The 21,971-nt window shown below is 42.9% G+C and overlaps 1 protein-coding gene across 1 annotated transcript in view; it reads right to left on the bottom strand.

Annotated features, from left to right (window-relative positions):
* WIPI2 (WD repeat domain, phosphoinositide interacting 2) overlaps positions 1-21,971 on the bottom strand; it is a 439,829-nt gene that overhangs the window by 172,215 nt on the left and 245,643 nt on the right. Inside the window, exon 7 of the mRNA XM_044302641.1 lies at positions 20,013-20,083. Within this exon, the coding sequence (XP_044158576.1) occupies positions 20,013-20,083 (71 nt within the window). The remainder of the gene's footprint in view (positions 1-20,012; positions 20,084-21,971) is intronic.

Below are 21,971 nucleotides of genomic sequence, written 5' to 3'. Positions count from 1 at the left end.
CTTTGTTTTCAATGGGTCCGTATCTTGTGGACATAGTCTATCTTTTTGTGGAAGGGACACACGGATGGTCTGAAAGGCTAGAAAGAAGAATAATTATATACAATAGGGAAATAAAGGAAAAGAGAGAGTTTGAGGGTCAGACAGATCTGAAGGAAAGGATTCCATCGGATATGAAAAACTTGAGGCGCCATGGGTTTGTAGGAGTGGAGTGGAAGAGACAGAGTGGTAAAGGCTGCTCAGGGTTTGCCAGGCAGACTAGAGCGTCTGCCTGTGTGGAATATGGGAGTATACCGAACTAGGGGGACTGGTGTCTGTTGATAACACCTCAATCTCGCCTGTTTCTGAAAACCCGTGTTGAGAGCAAATAGTGGTAGGTCAGTGGGGAAATGTTTTCGTGTAGTGTAGATTTCATAAACAATAAAAAATATAATACATAAAGATATATAAAAAAAAATATATATATATAAAAATAAATCTATATAAAAAAAAATATATATATATATACATATATACACACACACACACACAGTACAGACCAAAAGTTTGGACACACCTTCTCATTCAAAGAGTTTTCTTTATTTTCATGACTATGAAAATTGTAGATTCACACTGAAGGCATCAAAACTATGAATTAACACATGTGGAATTATATACATAACAAAAAAGTGTGAAACAACTGAAAATATGTCATATTCTAGGTTGTTCAAAGTAGCCACCTTTTGCTTTGATTACTGCTTCGCACACTCTTGGCATTCTCTTGATGAGCTTCAAGAGGTAGTCACCTGAAATGGTCTTCCAACAGTCTTGAAGGAGTTCCAAGAGATGCTTAGCACTTGTTGGCCCTTTTGCCTTCACACCCTGTTCCTGACATTGGCTTCCTTTGCTGTCACCTCCCTCTACACCTCAATCGACCATCGGAAGGGACTGGCCGCAGTTGCATATATGCTTGAGAATTCGACACTCACGAATCAAAGTCAACAATTTATTTTATCTCTATTAGAGATCATTTTGAGGTACAACTACTTTTTGTTCCAAGACTCCTACTATATACAGGAACAGGGCGTGGCGATGGGGTCCAATGTGGCCCTAACCTACGCCAATATATTCATGCGCCAATTTGAGGAGGATGTCTCTATGGAAGCCACCACTTCCAATTTGTCAGGGCGTGGTGGCGGTACATAGACAACATCTTCCTCATCTGGACTGGTAGTGTGGAGCAGCTCCATGATTTCCATGGATTCCTTAATGGGATTGATGGTGCGCTCCAATTCACACTGGTGCATTCACAAACTGAAATGCAATTTTTGGATACCCGTGTGATTCTGACAGGGGGCAAGGTGGACACGGAATTGTTCATCAAACCCACTGACAGAAACACGCTGTTGATGTACAGTAGCAATCACCCTATACCAATGGTAAGATCTTTGCCGTATTCACAGTTTTTAATGGCCAGACGTGCTGTCTCGGACCCCAAGGTTTTTGACAAAACCCTTGACACATTGGTAAATAAGTTCCAGAGACGGGGTTATCCAACTAAATTACTAAAATAAAAAAAGGAAGTGGCCAGGGATTTAAATAGGGAGGATACCCTTAAAAGAAAAACATAGCATCCCAAAATGATGAGGATTCCCTTTATCTCAACTCACTTTGAACAGAGTGTAGATATAGGGAATATCATACGACGACACTGTGGCATTTTGAAAGGTTGCCATGATACAGTTGCAGAGTTCCATTCTCCCCCCTTAATGTCCTATAGAAGATCCCGGAGTCTAAAGGATCAACTAGTGAAAGCTGATGTTGGCTCTTTGAAAAAAGGCAGACAGACAACATTAACAAGCCCTAGCGTGGGCTGTTTTCCTTGTCTGTCTTGTGTTAATTGCAGATACATGATCAAGGGTAAAACGTTTGTGCATCCTCAAACCGGCGCTGTACATCGAATAGGACACTATTTGACGTGTGATTCCAGTTTTATCATCTATGTACTGGTCTGTCCATGCAACCTGTTGTATGTTGGAGAGATGACTACGGACTTTAAGTCGCGTCTCAACAACCACAGGTTGAGCATAAGAAAGAAAAGATTAGACGTGGAGGAGCCAACGTCTGAGCTGTGAAGACATGCTCTGCTGAGCTCTGCATATTTGCCTGCTAAAGGGACTCGCTTACACCAGCCATTACACTCCAGAATGGTGAAAATCGGAGGACAGAAGAATACAGACCATGCTGTGATCCCGAAATGCCCTAATCCAGGATCGGGAATGGTGAAATTTCTAAAGAAACCGACTGCTTCATCTGCAGTTAAAGAATCTAAGATGGCGCCGGCAGACGAGCGCTCTGAAGCAGGCACTGACGGAGGCATGTCTGAGGGAGAAAGCGACGGGGGTGAGTCATTAAGCCCCCGCTCCCTGCCTGTGTCTCGGCGATTCATCAAGCAAGCCCTTGCTGAAGCCCTTTCACCCCTTAAGCAAGAAATCTCTGTTCTCACTCAGGAGATTCAACATATAGGTCACAGGGTAGAGTCTCTGGAGAATATCAGTCAGGCCACCCTGCAACATAGCGCTGCTGTTTCCCAATCCCTCTCCTCCTGTCAGCAACATATTAACCAGCTGCACGCAGCTATGGAGGATCAAGAAAACAGGGGCAGGAGGAACAACCTCTGATTCAGAGGCATACCAGAGTCTGTGCCTAATGATGACCTTATTTCCACCATTAGACAAATAGCTGCAACTCTCATGGGAAGGGATGACTTGTCTGAAATGATCATAGAAAGAGCTCACAGAGCCCTCAGACAGAAGCCAAAAGACACAGAGCCTCCCAGAGACATTATTTGCCGCTTTTTAAATTATGCCGACAAAGAAAAAATCTTTAATGCAGCCAGAGCCTCAAATGCCATCTGTTTTGGTGATTCTACTATCAAGATATTTCAAGACCTTTCCCCTGTCACCCTGAATAAGAGGAAGATCCTGAAACCCCTCACAGACCACCTGCGCAACAAGAATATCTTATATAGATGGACCTTCCCTTTTGGTCTGTCCTTCAAGTATGCAGGGAAACAGATCAAAATTTCAAATTACATGGATCTTCAAGATGCTTTTTCTTTTATGGACATTCCTCCAATGGACATAGCAAGCTGGGACGCAGTGTCTGAGATCTCCACAATACCTGATCTTCCGAAGCTGACCCCCTGGGAGAAGATTGCTACCCCTAAAAGACAGCGTATGAAACATCGCAGTGGCAACCTGACCCCGAGGAGGATAACTGGGACTGTGTCATAAGTTTTTCTCTCTCTAATTCAATAGGCACAATATAAGCAATATTTCTGTCTCTATTTTCAACTAAGTCCACCTTGCTACCTCTCTCCCATTTCTTTCCTTCACTATTCCTTTTTCCATATATACCCCTCCTTTTGACCCTGGTGGAGGACGTGCAGGAGGGAACCCTTGTCTTGGCAGGTGACTTTAACGTAGCCTTACAGCCCCTTGTTGATACGTCCTCCAAAAAGTTTTCTTTCTCTGCTAAATCTCTCAAAAAGCTGAACTCTAGATTATATGACCTAGGACTAATAGATATATGGCGTTGCCTTAACCCTAATTATTCCTTTTACTTCGCTCCAGGTCACTCCTATAGCAGGATAGACTATATATTTGTACCGAAGGACCAGATACCTCTTCTTGGATGCAAAAATTGGTAACATCACCTTATCAGATCATTCCCCTATTTTCTGTACTATACGTCCATCTTCTGATCCAGGTAGGACTCCTATTTGGAGACTTAATGAATCTGTGCTGAGCAACGATGGCCTTAAAAAACACTTTAAATCCCTTATAGAGGAATATTTTTCTCTCAATAATAATCCAAATATTTCCCCCCAGACCCTTTGGGACGCCCACAAAGTTTTTATACGAGGGCATTTCATTAGCAAATGTTCCTATCTGAAGAAGCAAGCAGATAAACACCTTTCCTCTCTTTTGGACCAGAACCATGTATTGGAGTCTCTCCACAAGAGATCCCTCGCAATCCATCACTTAGCAGAACTTACCACTCTTAGAACAGAGCTTAAAAACCTCCTAAATGCCAAAGCAGCTAAATACTATTTATCCTCCCAACACAAGTTTTTCGCTCATGGCAACAAGGCCTCTAAATTCATGATGCAACGTATTAAACGTAGAAAATTAGCTAGACATGTATCTTCCATCAAAACTCCCCAAGGCCAACAGCTCTTCTCCTTAGAGGCTATAGCGGAGCAATTTAAGCTTTTTTACGAGACCCTGTATAATTTACCTCCCCCTGCAGAGGATTTATTCACTCAGGGAAGAGAATCGTCAGTTAAAGCCTTTCTGGACACACTAAACCTTCCAAAGCTATCCCCAGGTCAGCAAACAGCCCTAGAAAAGCCCTTTACTTCATCTGAATTAGTAGTAGCCCTTAAAGCCTCCCCAAAGGATAAATGCCTGGGCACGGATGGCTTCCCCACCACTTACTATAACACCTTCCAGGACTCTTTAATCCATTACTTCCTCCCCGTCTGTAACTCTTCCCTTCACAACCAACCTTTATCAGTTGATATGACCAACGCACTAATCACTATAATACCTAAAGAAGGTCAGGACCCTTCCTCCTGCGCTAATTATCGTCCCATATCCTTACTGAAAACAGACTTAAAAATCCTGGCGAAAATGTTAGCCACTAGACTCCAATCCTTTCTCCCCAACCTAATCCACACTGATCAAGTGGGATTTGTGAAAGGTCGGGAGGGAAAAGATAACACTACTAAAGTTCTTGATGCCCTCTTCTATGCCTCTCACAAAAAAAGGCCCTTCGTCTTACTTGGTAACGATGCTGAGAAAGCTTTCGACCGAATAGACTAGTCATTCATAAGGCATACCCTGCACAAATTCCACATTCCCAGATCCTACATTAATGCTGATTTTGCAATGTACACAAATTCCTCTGCCTCAGTCCTGGTAAATAACCTCATCTCTACCCGCTTCTTAATTAAAAAGGGTACACGTCAAGGATGTCCTCTCTCTCCCCTCATTTGTCCTAGTGATGGAGACCCTTTTGCAGGCTTTGAGACAAGAGGAAGGCATCATCGGACTAAAATTAGGCCCAAAAGAATTTAAATTGGCGGCTTTCGCAGACGATCTGCTTATCATTACAGCGAACCCCACTAAATCTATGCCCCTAATAGTATCCCTCCTAAACAGATTTGGCCTCCTCTCAAATTTCAAAATTAATCACCAAAAGTCCCAGATCCTTCATATTGGATTACCCCCGACCTAAATCTCCAAACTCCAATTAAACTCCCCTTTTAATTGGTCTAACAGGCATCTAACCTACTTGGGCATTAAATTAACCTCCCATCTCTCAGAATTGTTTCAGCTTAACTACACCCCCCTCCTGAGGGCCATTGTTGCTCAGCTTGATTCTCTGGACTACCCCTATTTGTCTTGGTTTGGTAGAAAGAACCTGGTGATGTCCCTGGTAATTCCAAGACTCACTTACCCCCTGCAGGTCCTCCCAATCGCCATCCCTAGGTCCTTTTTTAGGTCTTTGAACTCCCAGATTCGGAAATTTATTTGGCAAGGTAAAAAGCCTAGAATTTCCTTCTCTACCTTAACAAAACCTAAACAACTATGGGGGATAGGTTTACCCGAACCTGAGCTTTATATGAAGGCAATACATTTAACTAGAGTGATTGATTGGCTCCAGCCCTCAAATCACAAATAATGGCTACCTTTAGAAAATACTTTCTTTCCCTCTACTATTAGAGCCCTGTTGTTGTCGGATAGCCCACTGTTTGCCCTCTCCTCAATTCCGAACCCTATAGTTCACACCTCACTAAAGGTATGGAAGTGGTTCTTCTCCAATTACTGCGCCCTACCCCTGCCCTCCCCTCTCCTTCAGGTAGGAGATATTATTTCATTAGCTCCAAAAGAGCTGAAGGACTCATGTCCTCTAGGGATCAGATCATCTACTAAATTAGTAACTGATCTACTGGACAATGACGGGTGTGTCCTCTCTGGAGAGTTTCTTTTGAACAAACTGGAAACTACTCCCTCACATACTTTACTCCTCACCTATATTAGTAAAGAAATCAGCCTTAGAGCTAATTCCCTAAACATGCAGAAACCCCTAGACTGGTTTGAATGTCTGCTGAAATCCACTAATTACCCCTCTAAGTTAATTTCAGTTCTTTATAAAAAAAAAATACCCTCCCCACTATGAGTGTCAAACCAGCAGTAATAGCACAATGGGAAAAGGACCTGGGAAGACAATTCTCTCAATCTGAAATGACCAAGCTCTTCATTACTCCACACAAACTCTCAAGATGTGTCTAAGTACAGGAGAACGGGTACAAAGTTTTATCTAGGTGGTACAGAACCCCAGACAAGATTTCCTCGTTTTATCCTAACATCCCAGACAGTTACTGGAGATGTGAAAAAAATAAAAGGTTCTTATTTCCATATCTGGTGGGACTGCCCTCTGCTAAAACCCTGGTGGGAGAAAATATTCAATTTAAGCAATAAAATATGCAAGACCAGCTTCCCTTCTACCCCTGAAATCGCACTATTATCTTTCGGCATACACGGGGTGGACACTCATAAAAAAATCCTCTTCTCCTTCCTGATTTCCGCGGCACGATTACTTATCCCCATAAATTGGCGCAGCCCAGCCATACCCACTATAGACCATTGGATATCCAAAGTCGACCACTTCTAATGCCTTGAAGGGCTCTCACATTGGGAGTTAAAATCCAGAAGTACATTCCTCAATATCTGGTCATTATGGAAAGTATACAGAAACTTTGCTTAACACCCCATATTCTGTACTCAGGTTTTCCGATGTTCTAAGTTCTACTCTCAGGTTCTTTGTCCTATGCATATAATAATATATGTATTTGATATTAACAATTTGTCTTTACAAAAATGTGACGACTGTAACTCAAGCTTTATATTGTCTTCGCACTATAGTGTATTACTCTATGTTATACATATGTATGGATAATTAGAAAAATAAATAAAAAATGTTTATAAAAAATAAATTAAAAAATTGTATAGGGACAAAACAATAGTTCCTTATGGATTGCCAATTTTAAATACTTTTTATATTTTATCACAGATGGCTTGCAATGGAGTATGGTGTGAGGAAGTTTGAGGAGACATTTGAATGGCGTGCGGTCAAGAACCACATTATGCAAAGGATGTCGGTGCTTGTCTTTGTTTTTATTATTTATCTTTATTATTCATTCTTTGTTATCTTTGTATATGGCCACAGTCTGTTGCCCACATGAGGGGCGGTATTGAGGAGATCCCTCTTAAATGGCAGTGATTTGCGGGTTTTGACCGGGGGCACAGAGCGACCCTGCATTAACATGCAGTTGCTCTACTGACCGCGGGTCATGGATGGAGACTGCACCTATGTCTGGTAGGAATAGTCTTCATGCGATCCCGCACTGTCATCCGTGGTATGCCGACACGGGTAGGTGCTGGCACCGCCCTGTACTTGTGCGCAACAGAGTGGTTCCCTCATTAAACATGGTGGACGCAGTGTCAGAGTTACAATGCGCAGCCGCGCAATGATCTATGCGGCTATAACCGGAAGTGAGTCAGGGAAGTCATCCTGACATGCGCAGAGACGCTCCAGACACGCCGAGCAACATGCGGTATCTGGGATGGCAGCCATTCACCCTCCTACTCCTCATCCATCCTCCACTTGCAAAGCCTCCAAGTGAGCACCTAACACCTGTTGATTATTATTTCCACATGAAATTGATTGCGATTTTTATTGCAATTAATATTGTATGGCAGTTTTTCTTTCATTATATGTGTTTATGAGCACACCATTAGTAAAATATATACAATATGGGTTATATTTAGTATGAATTAGATTGGCACTTGTTTATATTTGGTATTTTGTGATATTTATTACACATCACCATTAATTAATTGCACGTGTTTTGTTACTTAACAACTACTATGAATTAATTGCACATGTTTGGCCAATTTTAATAAATGAGTATGTTGCTATATATTCTTGGCATTTTGTCTCTGTACACTGCTTGAGGAAGGCTCCTGTCTAGAGCCGAAACGTTGCATGTCCCACTGGGGTAAACAAAGATTTTTGTATTTTTTACCATTTGGAGTGCTGTCCATCCTTTCTACACAAATATATATATATATATATATATATATATATATATATATATATAGTACAGACCAAAAGTTTGGACACACCTTCTCACTCTAAGAGTTTTCTTTACTTACATGAAAATTGTAGATTCACACTGAAGGCATCAAAACAATGAATTAACACATGTGGAATTATATACATAACAAAAAAGTGTGAAACAACTGAAAATATGTCATATTTTGCTTTGATTACTGCTTTGCACACTCTTGGCATTCTCTTGATGAGCTTCAAGAGGTAGTCATCTGAAATGGTTTTCACTTCACAGGTGTGCCCTGTCAGGTTTAATAAGTGGGATTTCTTGACTTATAAATGGGGTTGGGACCATCAGTTGCGTTGTGGAGAAGTCAGGTGGATACACAGCTGATAGTCCTACTGAATAGACTGTTAGAATTTGTATTACGGCAAGAAAAAAGCAGCTAAGTAAAGAAAAACGAGTGGCCATCATTACTTTAAGATATGAAGGTCAGTCAGTCCGAAAAATTGGGAAAACGTTGAAAGTCTCCCCAAGTGCAGTCACAAAAACCATCAAGTGCTACAAAGAAACTGGCTCACATGCGGACCGCCCCAGGAAAGGAAGACCAAGAGTCACCTCTGCTGCGGAGGATAAGTTCATCCGAGTCACCAGCCTCAGAAATAGCAGGTTAGCAGCAGCTCAGATTAGAGACCAGGTCAATGCCACACAGAGTTCTAGCAGCAGACACATCTCTAGAACAACTGTTAAGAGGAGACTGTGTGAATCAGGCCTTCATAGTAGAATATCTGCTAGGAAACCACTGCTAAGGACAGGCAACAAGCAGAAGAGACTTGTTTGGGCTGAAGAACACAAGGAATGGACATTAGACCAGTGGAAATCTGTGCTTTGGTCTGATGAGATATTTGGTTCCAACCACCGTGTCTTTGTGCAACGCAGAAAAGGTGAACGGATGGACTCTACATGCCTGGTTCCCACCGTGAAGCATGGAGGAGGAGGTGTGATGGTGTGGGGGTGCTTTGCTGGTGACACTGTTGGGGATTTATTCAAAATTGAAGGCATACTGAACCAGCATGGCTACCACAGCATCTTGCAGCGGCATGCTATTCCATCCGGTTTGCGTTTAGTTGGACCATCATTTTTTTTTCAACAGGACAATGACCCCAAACACACCTCCAGGCTGTGTAAGGGCTATTTGACCATGAAGGAGAGTGATAGGGTGCTGCGCCAGATGACCTGGCCTCCACAGTCACCGGACCTGAACCCAATTGAGATGGTTTGGGGTGAGATGGACCACAGAGTGAAGGCAAAAGGGCCAACAAGTGCTAAGCATATCTGGGAACTCCTTCAAGACTGTTGGAAGACCATTTCAGGTGACTACCTCTTGAAGCTCATCAGGAGAATGCCAAGAGTGTGCAAAGCAGTAATCAAAGCAAAAGGTGGCTACTTTGAAGAACCTAGAATATGACATATTTTCAGTTGTTTCACACTTTTTTGTTATGTATATAATTCCACATGTGTTAATTCATAGTTTTGATGCCTTCAGTGTGAATCTACAAATTTCATAGTCATGATAATAAAGAAAACTCTTTGAATGAGAAGGTGTGTCCAAACTTTTGGTCTGTACTGTATATACATATACACTCACCTAAATAATTATTAGGAACACCATACTAATACACCCCCTTTTGCCTTCAGAACTGCCTTATTTCTACATGGCATTGATTCAACAAGGTGCTGATAGCATTCTTTAGAAATGTTGGCCCATATTGATAGGATAGCATCTTGCAGTTGATGGAGATTTGAGGGATGCACATCCAGGGCATGAAGCTCCCGTTCCACCACATCCCAAAGATGCTCTATTGGGTTGAGATCTGGTGACTGTGGGTGCCATTTTAGCACAGTGAACTCATTGTCATGTTCAAGAAACCAATTTGAAATGATTCGAGCTTTGTGACACGGTACATTATCCTGCTGGACGTAGCCATCAGAGGATGGGTACATGGTGGTCATGAAGGGATGGACATGGTCAGAAACAATGCTCAGGTAGCCCGTGACATTTAAACGATGGCCAATTGGCACTAAGGGGCCTAAAGTGCGCCCAGAAAACATCCCCCACACCATTACACCACCATCAGCCTGCACAGTGGTAACAAGGCATGATGGATACATGTTCTCATTCTGTTTCCGCCAAATTCGGACTCTACCATTTGCATGTCTCAACAGAAATAGAGACTCATCAGACCAGGCAACATTTTTCCAGTCTTTAACAGCTTGTGCAAATTGTAGCCTCCTCTTCCTATTTGTAGTGGAGATGAGTGGTACCCGGTGGGGTCTTCTGCTGTTGTAGCCCATCCGCCTCAAGGTTGTGCGTGTTGTGGCTTCACAAATGCTTTGCTGCATAGCTCGGTTGTAACGAGTGGTTATTTCAGTCAACGTTGCTCTTCTATCAGCTTGAATCAGTCGGCCCATTCTCCTCTGACCTCTAGCATCAACAAGGCATTTTCGCCCACAGGACTGCTGCATACTGGATGTTTTTCCCTTTTCACACCATTCTTTGTAAACCCTAGAAATGGTTGTGCCTGAAAATCCCAGTAACTGAGCAGATTGTGAAATACTCAGACCGGTCCGTCTGGCACCAACAACCATGCCACGCTTAAAATTGATTAAATCACCTTTCTTTCCCATTCTGGCATTCAGTTTGGAGTTCAGGAGATTGTCTTGATCAGGACCACAACCCTACATGCATTGAAGCAACTGCCATGTGATTGGTTGACTAGCATTAATGAGAAATAGAACAGGTGTTCCTAATAATTCTTTAGGTGAGTGTATATATATTAAGGCTGTTCACAGCCTGTAATTGTGGGAGGGCCAGAGGCTTATAAATCCTCCAAGCCTCCCCCCTCTCATTGCGGGCTCTTGCGGAGCACATCGTTTTTCCGCCCGTTCTGCGTCGTCACTTCCGGTTCCGGGTAAGTCTCCGTACCACCACCTCCCTACCTGACCGCAGGTCCAAGCGCTCCCCGACATCCCAGCCACCGTCGCCGCTGCGCTCCTCGCCCTCCGGGACTCCCGCCCACCAACCATCACCAGGACAGGTACCCGTCGGCTCTACTTCGGCCGGCCTCTTTCAGCATCCCGCGGGATCCGTCCCGCTCACTGCGCTCCGCCCCCCCCATACCCCTCCCGGTGCGGCTGCTGCACTCCAGGAACACTCGCAGGGTTCCTCCACCTCCGGTTCCCTTCCTCCTCCTGCCCCAGGCCCCACACACGGCGATTCGTCTAGCCCAGAGGTTCCTTCTCCAGCAGAAGGAGGAGAGGCCAGAGGAGCATCGTTCTTCACTTTCATTATCCTCTCCACTCCAGTCATTGTTCTTCCACTCCAGTCATTGGTCGCAAGTCCTCCAAACCGCCACCGGATTTCAGCCTTTAAAAAAAAAAAAAATGCTTGAAGCCTGAAAATCGCCACTCCAGATCTGTATTTGAGTCAGTCAGCATTTATCTTACGTCATTGGCAGAATTCTGAGGAGGGGGAGGGCAATAGATGGAAAAAACGTTTTTTTGTTGTTCTTTTATTTCATCTTCTTGGTTGTCTTTCATAACTGTCCAGGTAACCAGGTTATTCAGCGCCTCCGGTACCCAGCGGCGGTACCCACGCTATCTTCTATATCAGTGTCACAACCAGACAGCTGAGAAGCTCTGACAGAAGCCTTTCAGAACCTCCTCCTTGAGTTTTCTTTGTTTTGAATTTCAGTTCCTCATCTCGTTAGCCTCTCTCAGCTGTCATGTAGTTGGACTGATTGCATCCCTTTAAATTCCTCCCCATAATGCATTAGTGTGCAGCTTATACAACTTCCTGGAGTGTGTGTGCATGCTGATCCTATTTTCCTGCCTTCTACAAGATAAGTGCTGTACATTTATTTGTGATTTTCTGTTTGCTGGATCCCAGGTGACCCTGACTCCCTCCGTGTCTAGTGTAGGGAGCCGGTATTCGTGTCCCCTCACTATTGTAGGGTGTTCAGGTGGTATATAGTCGAGGTATGTGGATATGCGATCATCCACCATTGGGATTTTCGCATAGGCTGAGCAGACAGAGAGAGAGCCAGGTCTGATGCAGGGGTCTCCCTTTTGTTCCTTAGCTTTGGATCCAGTGAGTCATATATTCATTTTGCATTGTCTTGTTTCCTGTACACCTTCCGTGACAATAAGCTTGTGTGAGAGGGCTCTCATTCCGCTTGTTTTAACTGTTGACTTGTTTGTTGCCATGTTATGGTTGTTGTTTTTTTATTTCAGTTTTTAACAATAATAATGGACTGAAAAATGGGAAAATAGTGCTTTTTCACTTAAAATCACTAGGGGACTTGAACTTACAGAAGTCCGACCACTGGAGTAATTAAATGTAAGAGATATATATTGCAATGTAATTTGATTAGATTTACACTCACACTACTAGGCACAGCCTATTCTCTGTCATGGCCTAATAGGCTTCCATACTTACCCGGCTGCCAAGCATCAGAACCCTGAAATTCTTTTTTTTATGAATTTTTTATTTTTCATTATTAAGACAATGCACATTTACAATTAGTACCATTTTGCAAGATGTGTACGATTTTGACACAAAAACAAGTGAAACTGTTACAAATCCTTGTTACAAAAACAGGTATAAACGTTGTACATAGTTTACATGTAGATAATCTAAGCACCTTATCTTAGCGTCTCCATGTCATCCCCCTCCTCGCAAAGGGGAAGGGTCATGACACGAAAAAGCCAAGGGCTGAAAAAAGGGTGGGGGGAAAAAAAGGGGGTGGGGAGAATAGATGGATATCCATAAGGTATCTATGAGTTCTTAAAATAGCATATTTAAAATGTCTTCTTGTACATACAAATAAAATGTTTTAGGGGTTTTCCTCTTGCCTTTGAGCCTGAAACTTCTTCCATGGTGCCCATAGTTTAATATACCTATCATTGGTTCTGTTGGCTAGGCTAGTTAGCTCTTCAAAAAGGCATATTTGGTTCATTTTTGAGAACCATTCCTGAAATGACGAGGCTCTTTACTGAGCCAGTGAATAGGTATGAGGGCTTTCGCTGCAGCTAGTATATGAGTTATTATGTTTTTCTTTGATGGTAAGTATAATGGGCTTGGCCTTGCTAAGACAATTTGATCAAGTTTGAGGGTGAAGGAAGCTGAGCAGACCTTTTGGATAGTTTCCTCAATCCGTTTCTAATATGCGGTAATCAGTGGGCACTCATACCATATATGGGACAAGGAGCCAACGTCTGTCTCACATCTCCAGCATTCCCTAGAATTCGATAGATTGTGTGTATAGAGATAGTCTGGGGTTCTGTACCACAGAGTTAGTAGTTTGTAATGGTTCTCTTGTAACCTGGTGCATGTCGAGAAACCATGTGATATACGAAGAATAGCTTTTATCTCCTCCTCTGTACGAGTAATGTTTAACTACCTTTCCCAGGAGTAGAGAAATGTTAGTTTAAAACCAGCTTGTGGGGCGATAAGTAGAGAGTAAAGTTTGCTCTGTGCTGGGAGACCTACTGATAAAATAGTTTCAAGAGGTGTGAGTTGTATTTTAAAAGAATAGGCCTGTAGGAAACTCTCAGCTACTCTTTTGAAATGTGCTATATGAAGCGGGTAGAGGGTGTATGCTGCAACAACTTCTGTAGTGTTTCTTGTGATGGCATCACATTAGAATGGAAGAGATCCATTACAGGGATATCTCTAAACTGCTCCAGAAATTCTGCGTAAGGTGAGTCAATATTAGTTACAACAATAGGAAGTAGGCTTGAGGGGAGCAATGGAGAAGGGAGGGCGTCAGAGCATCCTTCAAGGATAACCAGACTTGACATGTGCCTTTCAGTAGTGGGTCAGGGTCTGCGCGTCTAGGAGTACCTGCTGTCAACCACCATAGGGTTTTCTGAGTGAGGAGGAGCCTAGAGAATGTTGTGCCAGAATCTCCAAATCCAATTGTTTGCTAGGCTTGATCAGCTCCAACCATCTGTTTAAATGTATAGCTTTATAATAAGATGCTATGTCAGGTAGGCCCATTCCCCCACAAGTGTGTTGTTTTATGAGCAGAGTATAGGGTAATCTGGGTCTGCGTCTTTTCCAGACGAATTTAGAGAACATAGATCGAATAGAGCTGAAGAAGCTGACTGGTACATGAGTTGGTATCATAGTAAGTGTATATAATATTTTTGGGATAATGTACATTTTTAGAAGGTTCTTGCGCCCCATCCACGAGATGAAAGGATAGTCATAGTCTCGCAATAGACTTTTGATCTCAGTCAGTAGTGGGAGGAAATTGGAACTATACAATTTGGAGAGTTGACTAGGCAATTGAATGCCTAGATATTTTAGAGTGTCTGCTACCCATGGGTAGAGTGAGTGTTTCTTTGCTAGGGAGACCCTATTAGGAGGGAGTGTGATGTTCAATATCTCTGTTTTTGAGACATTCACCTTAAAGTTGGATAGTGAGCCGAAGTCGTCTAGCATTTTACTAAGTATCGGTAATTCTGATATTGGGTCTGACAACAAAAAGAGCAGGTCATCTGCGAAGGCAACACCTTTAAAGGGAACCAGTCACCCGGATTTTGTGTATAGAGCTGAGGACATGGGCTGCTAGATGGCCGCTAGCACATCCGCAATACCCAGTCCCCATAGCTCTGTGTGCTTTTATAGTGTAAAAAAAAAAAAAAAATGTGATACATATGCAAATTAACCTGAGATGAGTCAGGTTGAGCTTGAAAAATATGACTCTTCTCTGGTCACACAAGTAAGATATGACTCTTTTATGTTAATTTGCATATGTATCAAATCGGGTTTTTTTACACAATAAAAGCACAAAGAGCTATGGGGACTGGGTATTGCGGATGTGCTAGCATCCATCTAGCAACCCATGTCCTCAGCTATATACCCAAAATCCCGGTGACAGGTTCCCTTTAAGTTGTATACATCCTATTTTAAAACCTGTGATGGCAGGATTCTGTCTAACATTTTGTAAAAGGGTTTTGACTACTAGAATGAACAGGGAAGGGGACAGGGGGCAGCCCTGTCTTGTTCTATTTTTGTTATTTTGAAGGAAGGTTACAAGTTACAAGGTACCATTTATTTTTAAGCGAGCAGTGGGTTGCGTGTATAGCGTAAATATTTATTTAATTAATTTAGGGGAATTGAAGCTCCATAAAGGTCCAATTGACCCTGTCGAAGGTCTTTTCTGCGTCTACTCCCATTAGTGCTAAGGGTACTTTATGCTTGTGTGCTAAGTGTATAATGTGTAGCATCCTACAAGAGTTGTCCTTTCCCTCCCTACCCTTAACAAAGCCTGCCTGTTCTTTTCCTATTAGACACGTGAGTAGGGGTCTGATGCGCATGGAGATTAATTTAGCCCATACTTTTAGTTCTAGATTTCGCAATGAGATTGGGTGATAGCTCCCACATGACTGGGGATCTTTTCCGGTTTTATGAATCAGCGTGATGTGCGCCTCTGACTGCGGAAATAAGGTGCCCCCTTTAAGTAGGTGGTTGCAGAGGGTTGTTTAATGGGGAACCAGTATGTCTTCAATTTTTTTTATAATAAAAGAAGGGGGAGTCCATCTGGCCTTGGGCTTTTCCCTCGGGGGAACCTCTGTAGTATGGTCTTTAGTTCTTCAGTTGTTACCGGTGAAATGAGTTTGGAGGAGTCATCTGGCGAGATGGTGGGGAGTGTTTGCGTGTGCAAAAAACTTTGGATGTGTGTTGTTAATATTGGTTCTGGATTGGATTTGAGATTGTACAGGCCTTACTAATAAGTGTGAAAGGCTTAAGCTATATCAGCCATCTAAGTGTGTGCAACAGTCCCTGAGGGTTTTTTATTTTATGAATATGTTTTTTTCTCTTGTTTTCTTAATTAAGGGGGACATTAATTTCCCTCCCTTATCTCCATGTGTGTACAGTTTGAGCTTAAAGTGAAGATGCTGTTTCGCATGACAGAAGTCTAATATCTGTTTAAGTTGCTGTCTAAGATCTATGAGCTCTTTTTGCCTTGCTTGTGTATAGGAGGATTTACGTTCCGTTGTAGCTATTTGATCTAGTAATGAGTCTATGTTCTTCTGCCTTTCTTTTTTGACCCGGGATCCCACTTCGACTAGTATCCCTCTTATATAGGCCTTGTGTGATTCCCATAAAAGTGGTGGAGGGGTTTGTGGGGATGAATTGATCTCAAAGAATTAACTGAGATGCCTTCTGATGTGCATTAGGTTAGTGTCAGAGTAAAGTAGTGACTCATTAAGTCGCCAGATCCATTTCCCTCTAGGTAATTGAGAGAGGCGACATGCGGTACTGCATGTGCATGATCAGAGATTTGATTGCACCTATGTGCGCTGCTGAGACAAGCGATAGGGCATGTGCTGAAATTAATATATAATCTAAGCGTTAAAAATAATTATGGGGGATAGAATGGAAAGTATAATCTCTCGTGGTTGGATCGCAAGACCTCCATACGTCTGTTAGACGCAGTTCGTGTAGTTTGTTCTGAAGTTTATCTAGTGCTTTAATAGGGATCTGGGATTTGGACACAGAGGAATCAATGGATGGATCCAGAGTGACGTTCAGATCTGAGCCCATGACTATTGTGCCCTCTGCAAACAGTTGTAGAGCATCTAGGGCTTTGAGTAGCCATCCGACCTGACCGGAGTTAGGGGTATAAAAATTTGCTAACGGGTACATTTGTGTCCCTATCTCTCCTTTTACTAACAAGAGCCTCCCCTCAGCATCATTGTATTGCTGTTTTATTATGAAGGGGATGGAGTTGTGGATAGCAACTGCCACTCCTTTGGAGGCGGAGGAGGTGCTATTGCCGTAAAACCATTGAGGAAAGGGTGATTTAGGAAGCTTGGGAACCTTGTTAGTTTTAAAGTGGGTTTCTTGCAAGAAGACGATATGCGATTTCAGTTTTCGAAGTAGTAACAGTATGTGATTTTTCATATAGAAGAAACCGCAGCACTCTCCTGTCTTCAATTCAGTGGAATTTATTTCACCAGCAAAAAAAATGCGACGTGTCACGTCGCATTTTTTTTGCTGGTGAAATAAATTCCACTGAATTGAAGACAGGAGAGTGCTGCGGTTTCTTCTATATGACGCATCCAAGGGGGAACTTCTGACTGGCTCCCAACACGGCTGGCACCACCACAAGATAAGACTTTCATTTTTCGTTGTGCTGCTATACGCATTTTTTCCTATAATTTACTCAGTATGTGATTTTTTTTATTGGGCAAGTTGAGACCTTTCATATTTCAAATGGTTATCTTGCAAGCCATCTTAGTTAGTTGGTGGAAGTTTGGAGCGGGATGGGGGGGGGGGGGTTGTTCTGTAGGGGTGGGTAGTATTATACAGTAGTAAGGTAGCTGCTGGTAGGAAGGCAGGTAGGTGCAGAGAGTAATGGGCTGGTAAAGGTGACTATGCGAACTCTGCTTAGAGTAGGGGTTTGTGAAGATGGGTTCACTTCACAATGGGGAGGGGGAGGAGGTGTGAGCAAAGACAATGACTGTCCTGACCGGCAGTATACAAGCAATTTCTACTAGTAAGCAAACATGTCATGTTGTATTGTATTTTAAGGAGAAGAACAACCATCCATACTTGTCTCAGTATGAGAGAGTTATAAAGGTAGTACCTTAACCCCCATATATGCCTTCTGTCTCTAAATGTGTTTGTAGGATGAAAGATTATCATTGATACCCTTGAAGGTATTGGGTCGCATAGGCCCTTCTGAGTATTACTTTTGACTACTGCATGGGCAGCAAATTGGACATTAATAGGCGAACATGGGGTGCATCAATAGCATCTCAGTGCCCCTCTAAGGTGGAACTTATCGTTCATCTCCCAAATACCAGGTAACAATGAACTGGATTCAAATAAAAAAACTGAGCAAAGTAGAATATAAAACGGCTGAACATTGAAATAAAACTGATCCTGCCTATAAATGCAGGTGAGTGAGCTAAGTCATTCTGACCCTAAACCAGGCTAGGAATCATAACTGTGGTGTGGCTTTGGTCCACATTGTTGGTGTCAGCCTGCGCCTCTGTCAGAATAAGACCGGCGTTTGTGGCAGATTGACATCAACAAGTGATATGATTTTTCCAGATCATCTCTGCGTCACAGTTGCGACCTGGTACCTTCAGCATCACATATAGTCTCTTCAGGCCGGTTCTAGAGAGTTCTGGGGTGTGCGCTGATTTGGACGCTGGCGCTTGTACTTGGAGGCTCATTGCCATGGTTCCTGTACCGGCAAAGCTGGCATGGTGATGTTCGTCTCTGCCGACATCCAGGATGGAATCTCTATTGGCTCTATACACAGCGGCGACAACATCTTGGCGAGGTCTTCAGGTGTGTGGATACGCAGTCGGCGACCATTGTGAGAAATCGAGAGTCCAAAGGGATACAGCCAGGAGTAGACAATATTTTTCTTGCGTAGCTGTTCTAGAAGAGGCCTAAGGATTTTTCTTTTGGTTAGTATGGATGGTGCTACATCTTGATATAATGTAAGCTCTGCCCCTGAATATGTTACTGGAGCTTTTTGCCCTTGCTGCTGCTAGGATTCTTGCTGTGTCCACATGAGAGTAGACCACAAACCACATCTCTAGGGGATTAAGACCCTGATTGCTTGGGCCTGAGGGATCTGTGTATTCTTTCAATGGTAACCTCTTGGGCTACAGCTCCCCCTATTAGAGCTCCAAAAATCTTCATGGCAATTTTCTTTAGTGAGTCTGTGGCCCAAGATTCTGGCAATCCTTTTATTCGGATATTGCGCCGTCTGCTTCTATTTTCCTGATCTTCTATCAGGGTAAGTGCCTTGTTTATTTGAGCTGTGTGCTCTGAGATTTGGGATGCTAGGGCAGTCGAGTGCGCAGTAATGGCCACACACGCATTTTCAAGGCCTTTCACCCTTGTGCCCACATGCTAAATTTCATTCTTGATCTCAGCCAGATCGGAGAGGACTGGGCTCAGTGCTTGAGCTATGGTTGTTTTGAAAAAAATCTTAGACGTGGCAGCCATATCTAACTCACTGTGCTCTCCGGTGAGGTCGCTGTGTCGGTCCGTCTCTCCTTCACGTTTTGGCTGCTGCTGAGGCGCCATCTTAGTAGTCCGCTCCTGCACGCTCATGGCTTTATGTTGCAGGTATTTCTGTATGTCAGGGGACTGCTTGTGCGCTGTCGTCAAGTCCGACACTTCTCCCCTTCGGTCTTTGCCGTATTTGAACATGTTTGCTGTCACAGAAAGTGTTCTAAAAGGTGCTTGTAGGGACTGCCGTGGAGGAGCTCCTCTCTCACACGTCTCCTTCCATGTGCGGTAAGGCTCCGCCCCCAGCATCAGAACCCTGTGACTGTCGTTGAGGGCCCAATGCCGTACAGATGCAGCCCCCTCCCTTTGTTAACCACTTAGATGTCAAAGTCGCTGTTGAACATTGCATCCAAGGGGTTAAATGGACGGGATTGCAGTAGGGTGTCAGCTGCATGTCACAGCTCACACCAGCTGATGATGATGCCTGCTCCATTTACAGCATGGTTCAGGAAGTGGTTAACTGTTTACATCTACTGTGATTTATATAAGTGCAAATCTATATGTATAGGCAAACAATGAAAGGAATTACATTTGAGAAGGGCATCACAATAAAAGCTGCAGAGGTAGCCATTTCAACCTGGTCCCGGACCTTGCAATAGATCTTGCATGGGAGCCCATAATTTATGCTTTGATGTCAGATATTTCCATATCAAGTTTGTAAAACTTTTTAGCTCTTAAGTGAAAATATAAAAAAATAAAGTTTCTTGCACCTATATAGAATAATTTCAAAATAATATTCACCTTTTCATTCCTCGCCTGAGCTCAAAGAGTTTCTGACCTTCCGGAATGGAAAAAACACGGATCACTGTGCCCTGTGGATGAAAACATTGTGTCAGATTTCCAATGAATATAAGTACAGTGCTGCACTTTTGTTTTGGGAACTTTGCCTTTTGACAAGTTAAAGGGGTTATACAACCCCTATAGTGATACCACCACCACCCCCCCCCCCCCCCCCCCCCAATGTCCGAGCCCCTCGTATGGATTATACTTACCTGCTCCCTGGCACCTGGAATGCTCCGGATCCCTGCACGTCCGCAATGCTAGGGAGGTTCCCCATGTCACCGGATGTTTTGATCCGTGCGACGGGGAGATGCAGTGATGGCCGTGCAGGGATCCAGAGCCACGTGGGTGTCGGGGGGCAGATAAGTATAATGTATATAAGGGCTCTGGGCATTTTTCTTTACTTTTCAAATTTCTATTAAAGTTCAATATCCAAAAGTATAAAGTTTCAGCAAATAAATTGACAGAATACAATATAAAAGTTTAAGTTACAAACAGGTACAATAGGGAAATTAAGAATATTTGCAATTATGTACAGTATTCCCAAATCTACGATAATGCATGCACAATAGGTATGCAATTAAAAATAGATCCAAAAAGAATAACAAAGTTAGGATAAAAATATGGGGACAGGAAAAAAATCAACATAGCCTGTTCCACACCAACTGCCTTATCGATTCTCAAGATTTACACCATAAGCCAAATCCTATTATTTTCTAACAACACATCTGGGGATCAGGTACAGATGAAAGGATGCCCATACATTTCCTGTGTAAAAATGTGTCTGTCGCTCGCTTATGGGAAACTAGTACACTTTCATGCAGAAAAATTAAGAGACAATGATCTTAAAGAGCACCTGTCAGCAGGGTCAACTCTATTAAACCAGGGATGTTCAACCTGCGGCCCTCCAGCTGTTGCAAAACTAAAACTCCCAGCATGCACTAATATCCGTAGGCTGTCCAAGCATACTTGGAAGTTGTAGTTTTGCAACAGCTGGAGGGCCACAGGCATCCCTGTATTAAACCAAGCACACTGCCTTGAAGAGTTGATCCTGCTGATTAAAATGACACCTTCCTTGTGAAAATAGGCATTCCAGGGGGGAAATAATACTTTTGGAGATTTGCCAAACTGGTGTAAAGTAGAACTGGCTTAATTGCCCATATCAGCTAATCAGATTCCCCCTTTCATTTTCCAAAGGAGATGTCAAAAATGAAAGCTGGAATATGATTGGTTGATAAGCCAGGTCTACTTTACACCAGTTTGATAAATCCCCCCCCCCCTTAATCTTTATGCAGATGAGGGCTTCAGAGTACACAGTAGCAGGGCCTAGCCCCTTGATGAACCTAATCTCCCCATGTTTCCCGTGCTGGCCATGACTCTTGGTGCTATTGAAATGGATCCAGACAAATGTCTGCTGATTATCTGCACCTGTACTGATTAGCTATATTGTTAAGGATGCATGCATCAGAAGAATTCACACTGACACCATGTTCAGTCTATGAATTTTCTCTCTTTATTATGTTGAGGCAGAGGGGGTTTAAATACACAAGCAGCCTATGTCGTGTGCAAAGGCTACTTGTAAGTTTCTGATTGGTCATGTCTTTATAAGGTAAAACTTTTTTTTTCTTGGGGGTTGTTTCTGGATAAAGGCTCCACTTCACATTCCTTTCTTTATGGGAGGGGGAGCATTGCATAGTTGGTTTTTTTGAGTAAGGGATTCAACACAATATAAAACACATATAAAGCACAAAAAGTATAAAAAAAGATAAAAGTATAAAAGAAATAGGCATTTTACTATATCCATCACACTATGAAGCCCACATTTGTATAACAAATAAACATTTTGTTTTTCTCAGGAACACAGCAATTGCTTTTCACAAGACAGGTAAAATGTTAATCAGCAGGATTAACCCTACAAGG

Source organism: Bufo gargarizans, chromosome 8, assembly GCF_014858855.1.
Source record: "Bufo gargarizans isolate SCDJY-AF-19 chromosome 8, ASM1485885v1, whole genome shotgun sequence".
Classification (NCBI taxonomy): domain Eukaryota; kingdom Metazoa; phylum Chordata; class Amphibia; order Anura; family Bufonidae; genus Bufo; species Bufo gargarizans.
This window is presented reverse-complemented; position numbering and strand designations above follow the sequence as displayed.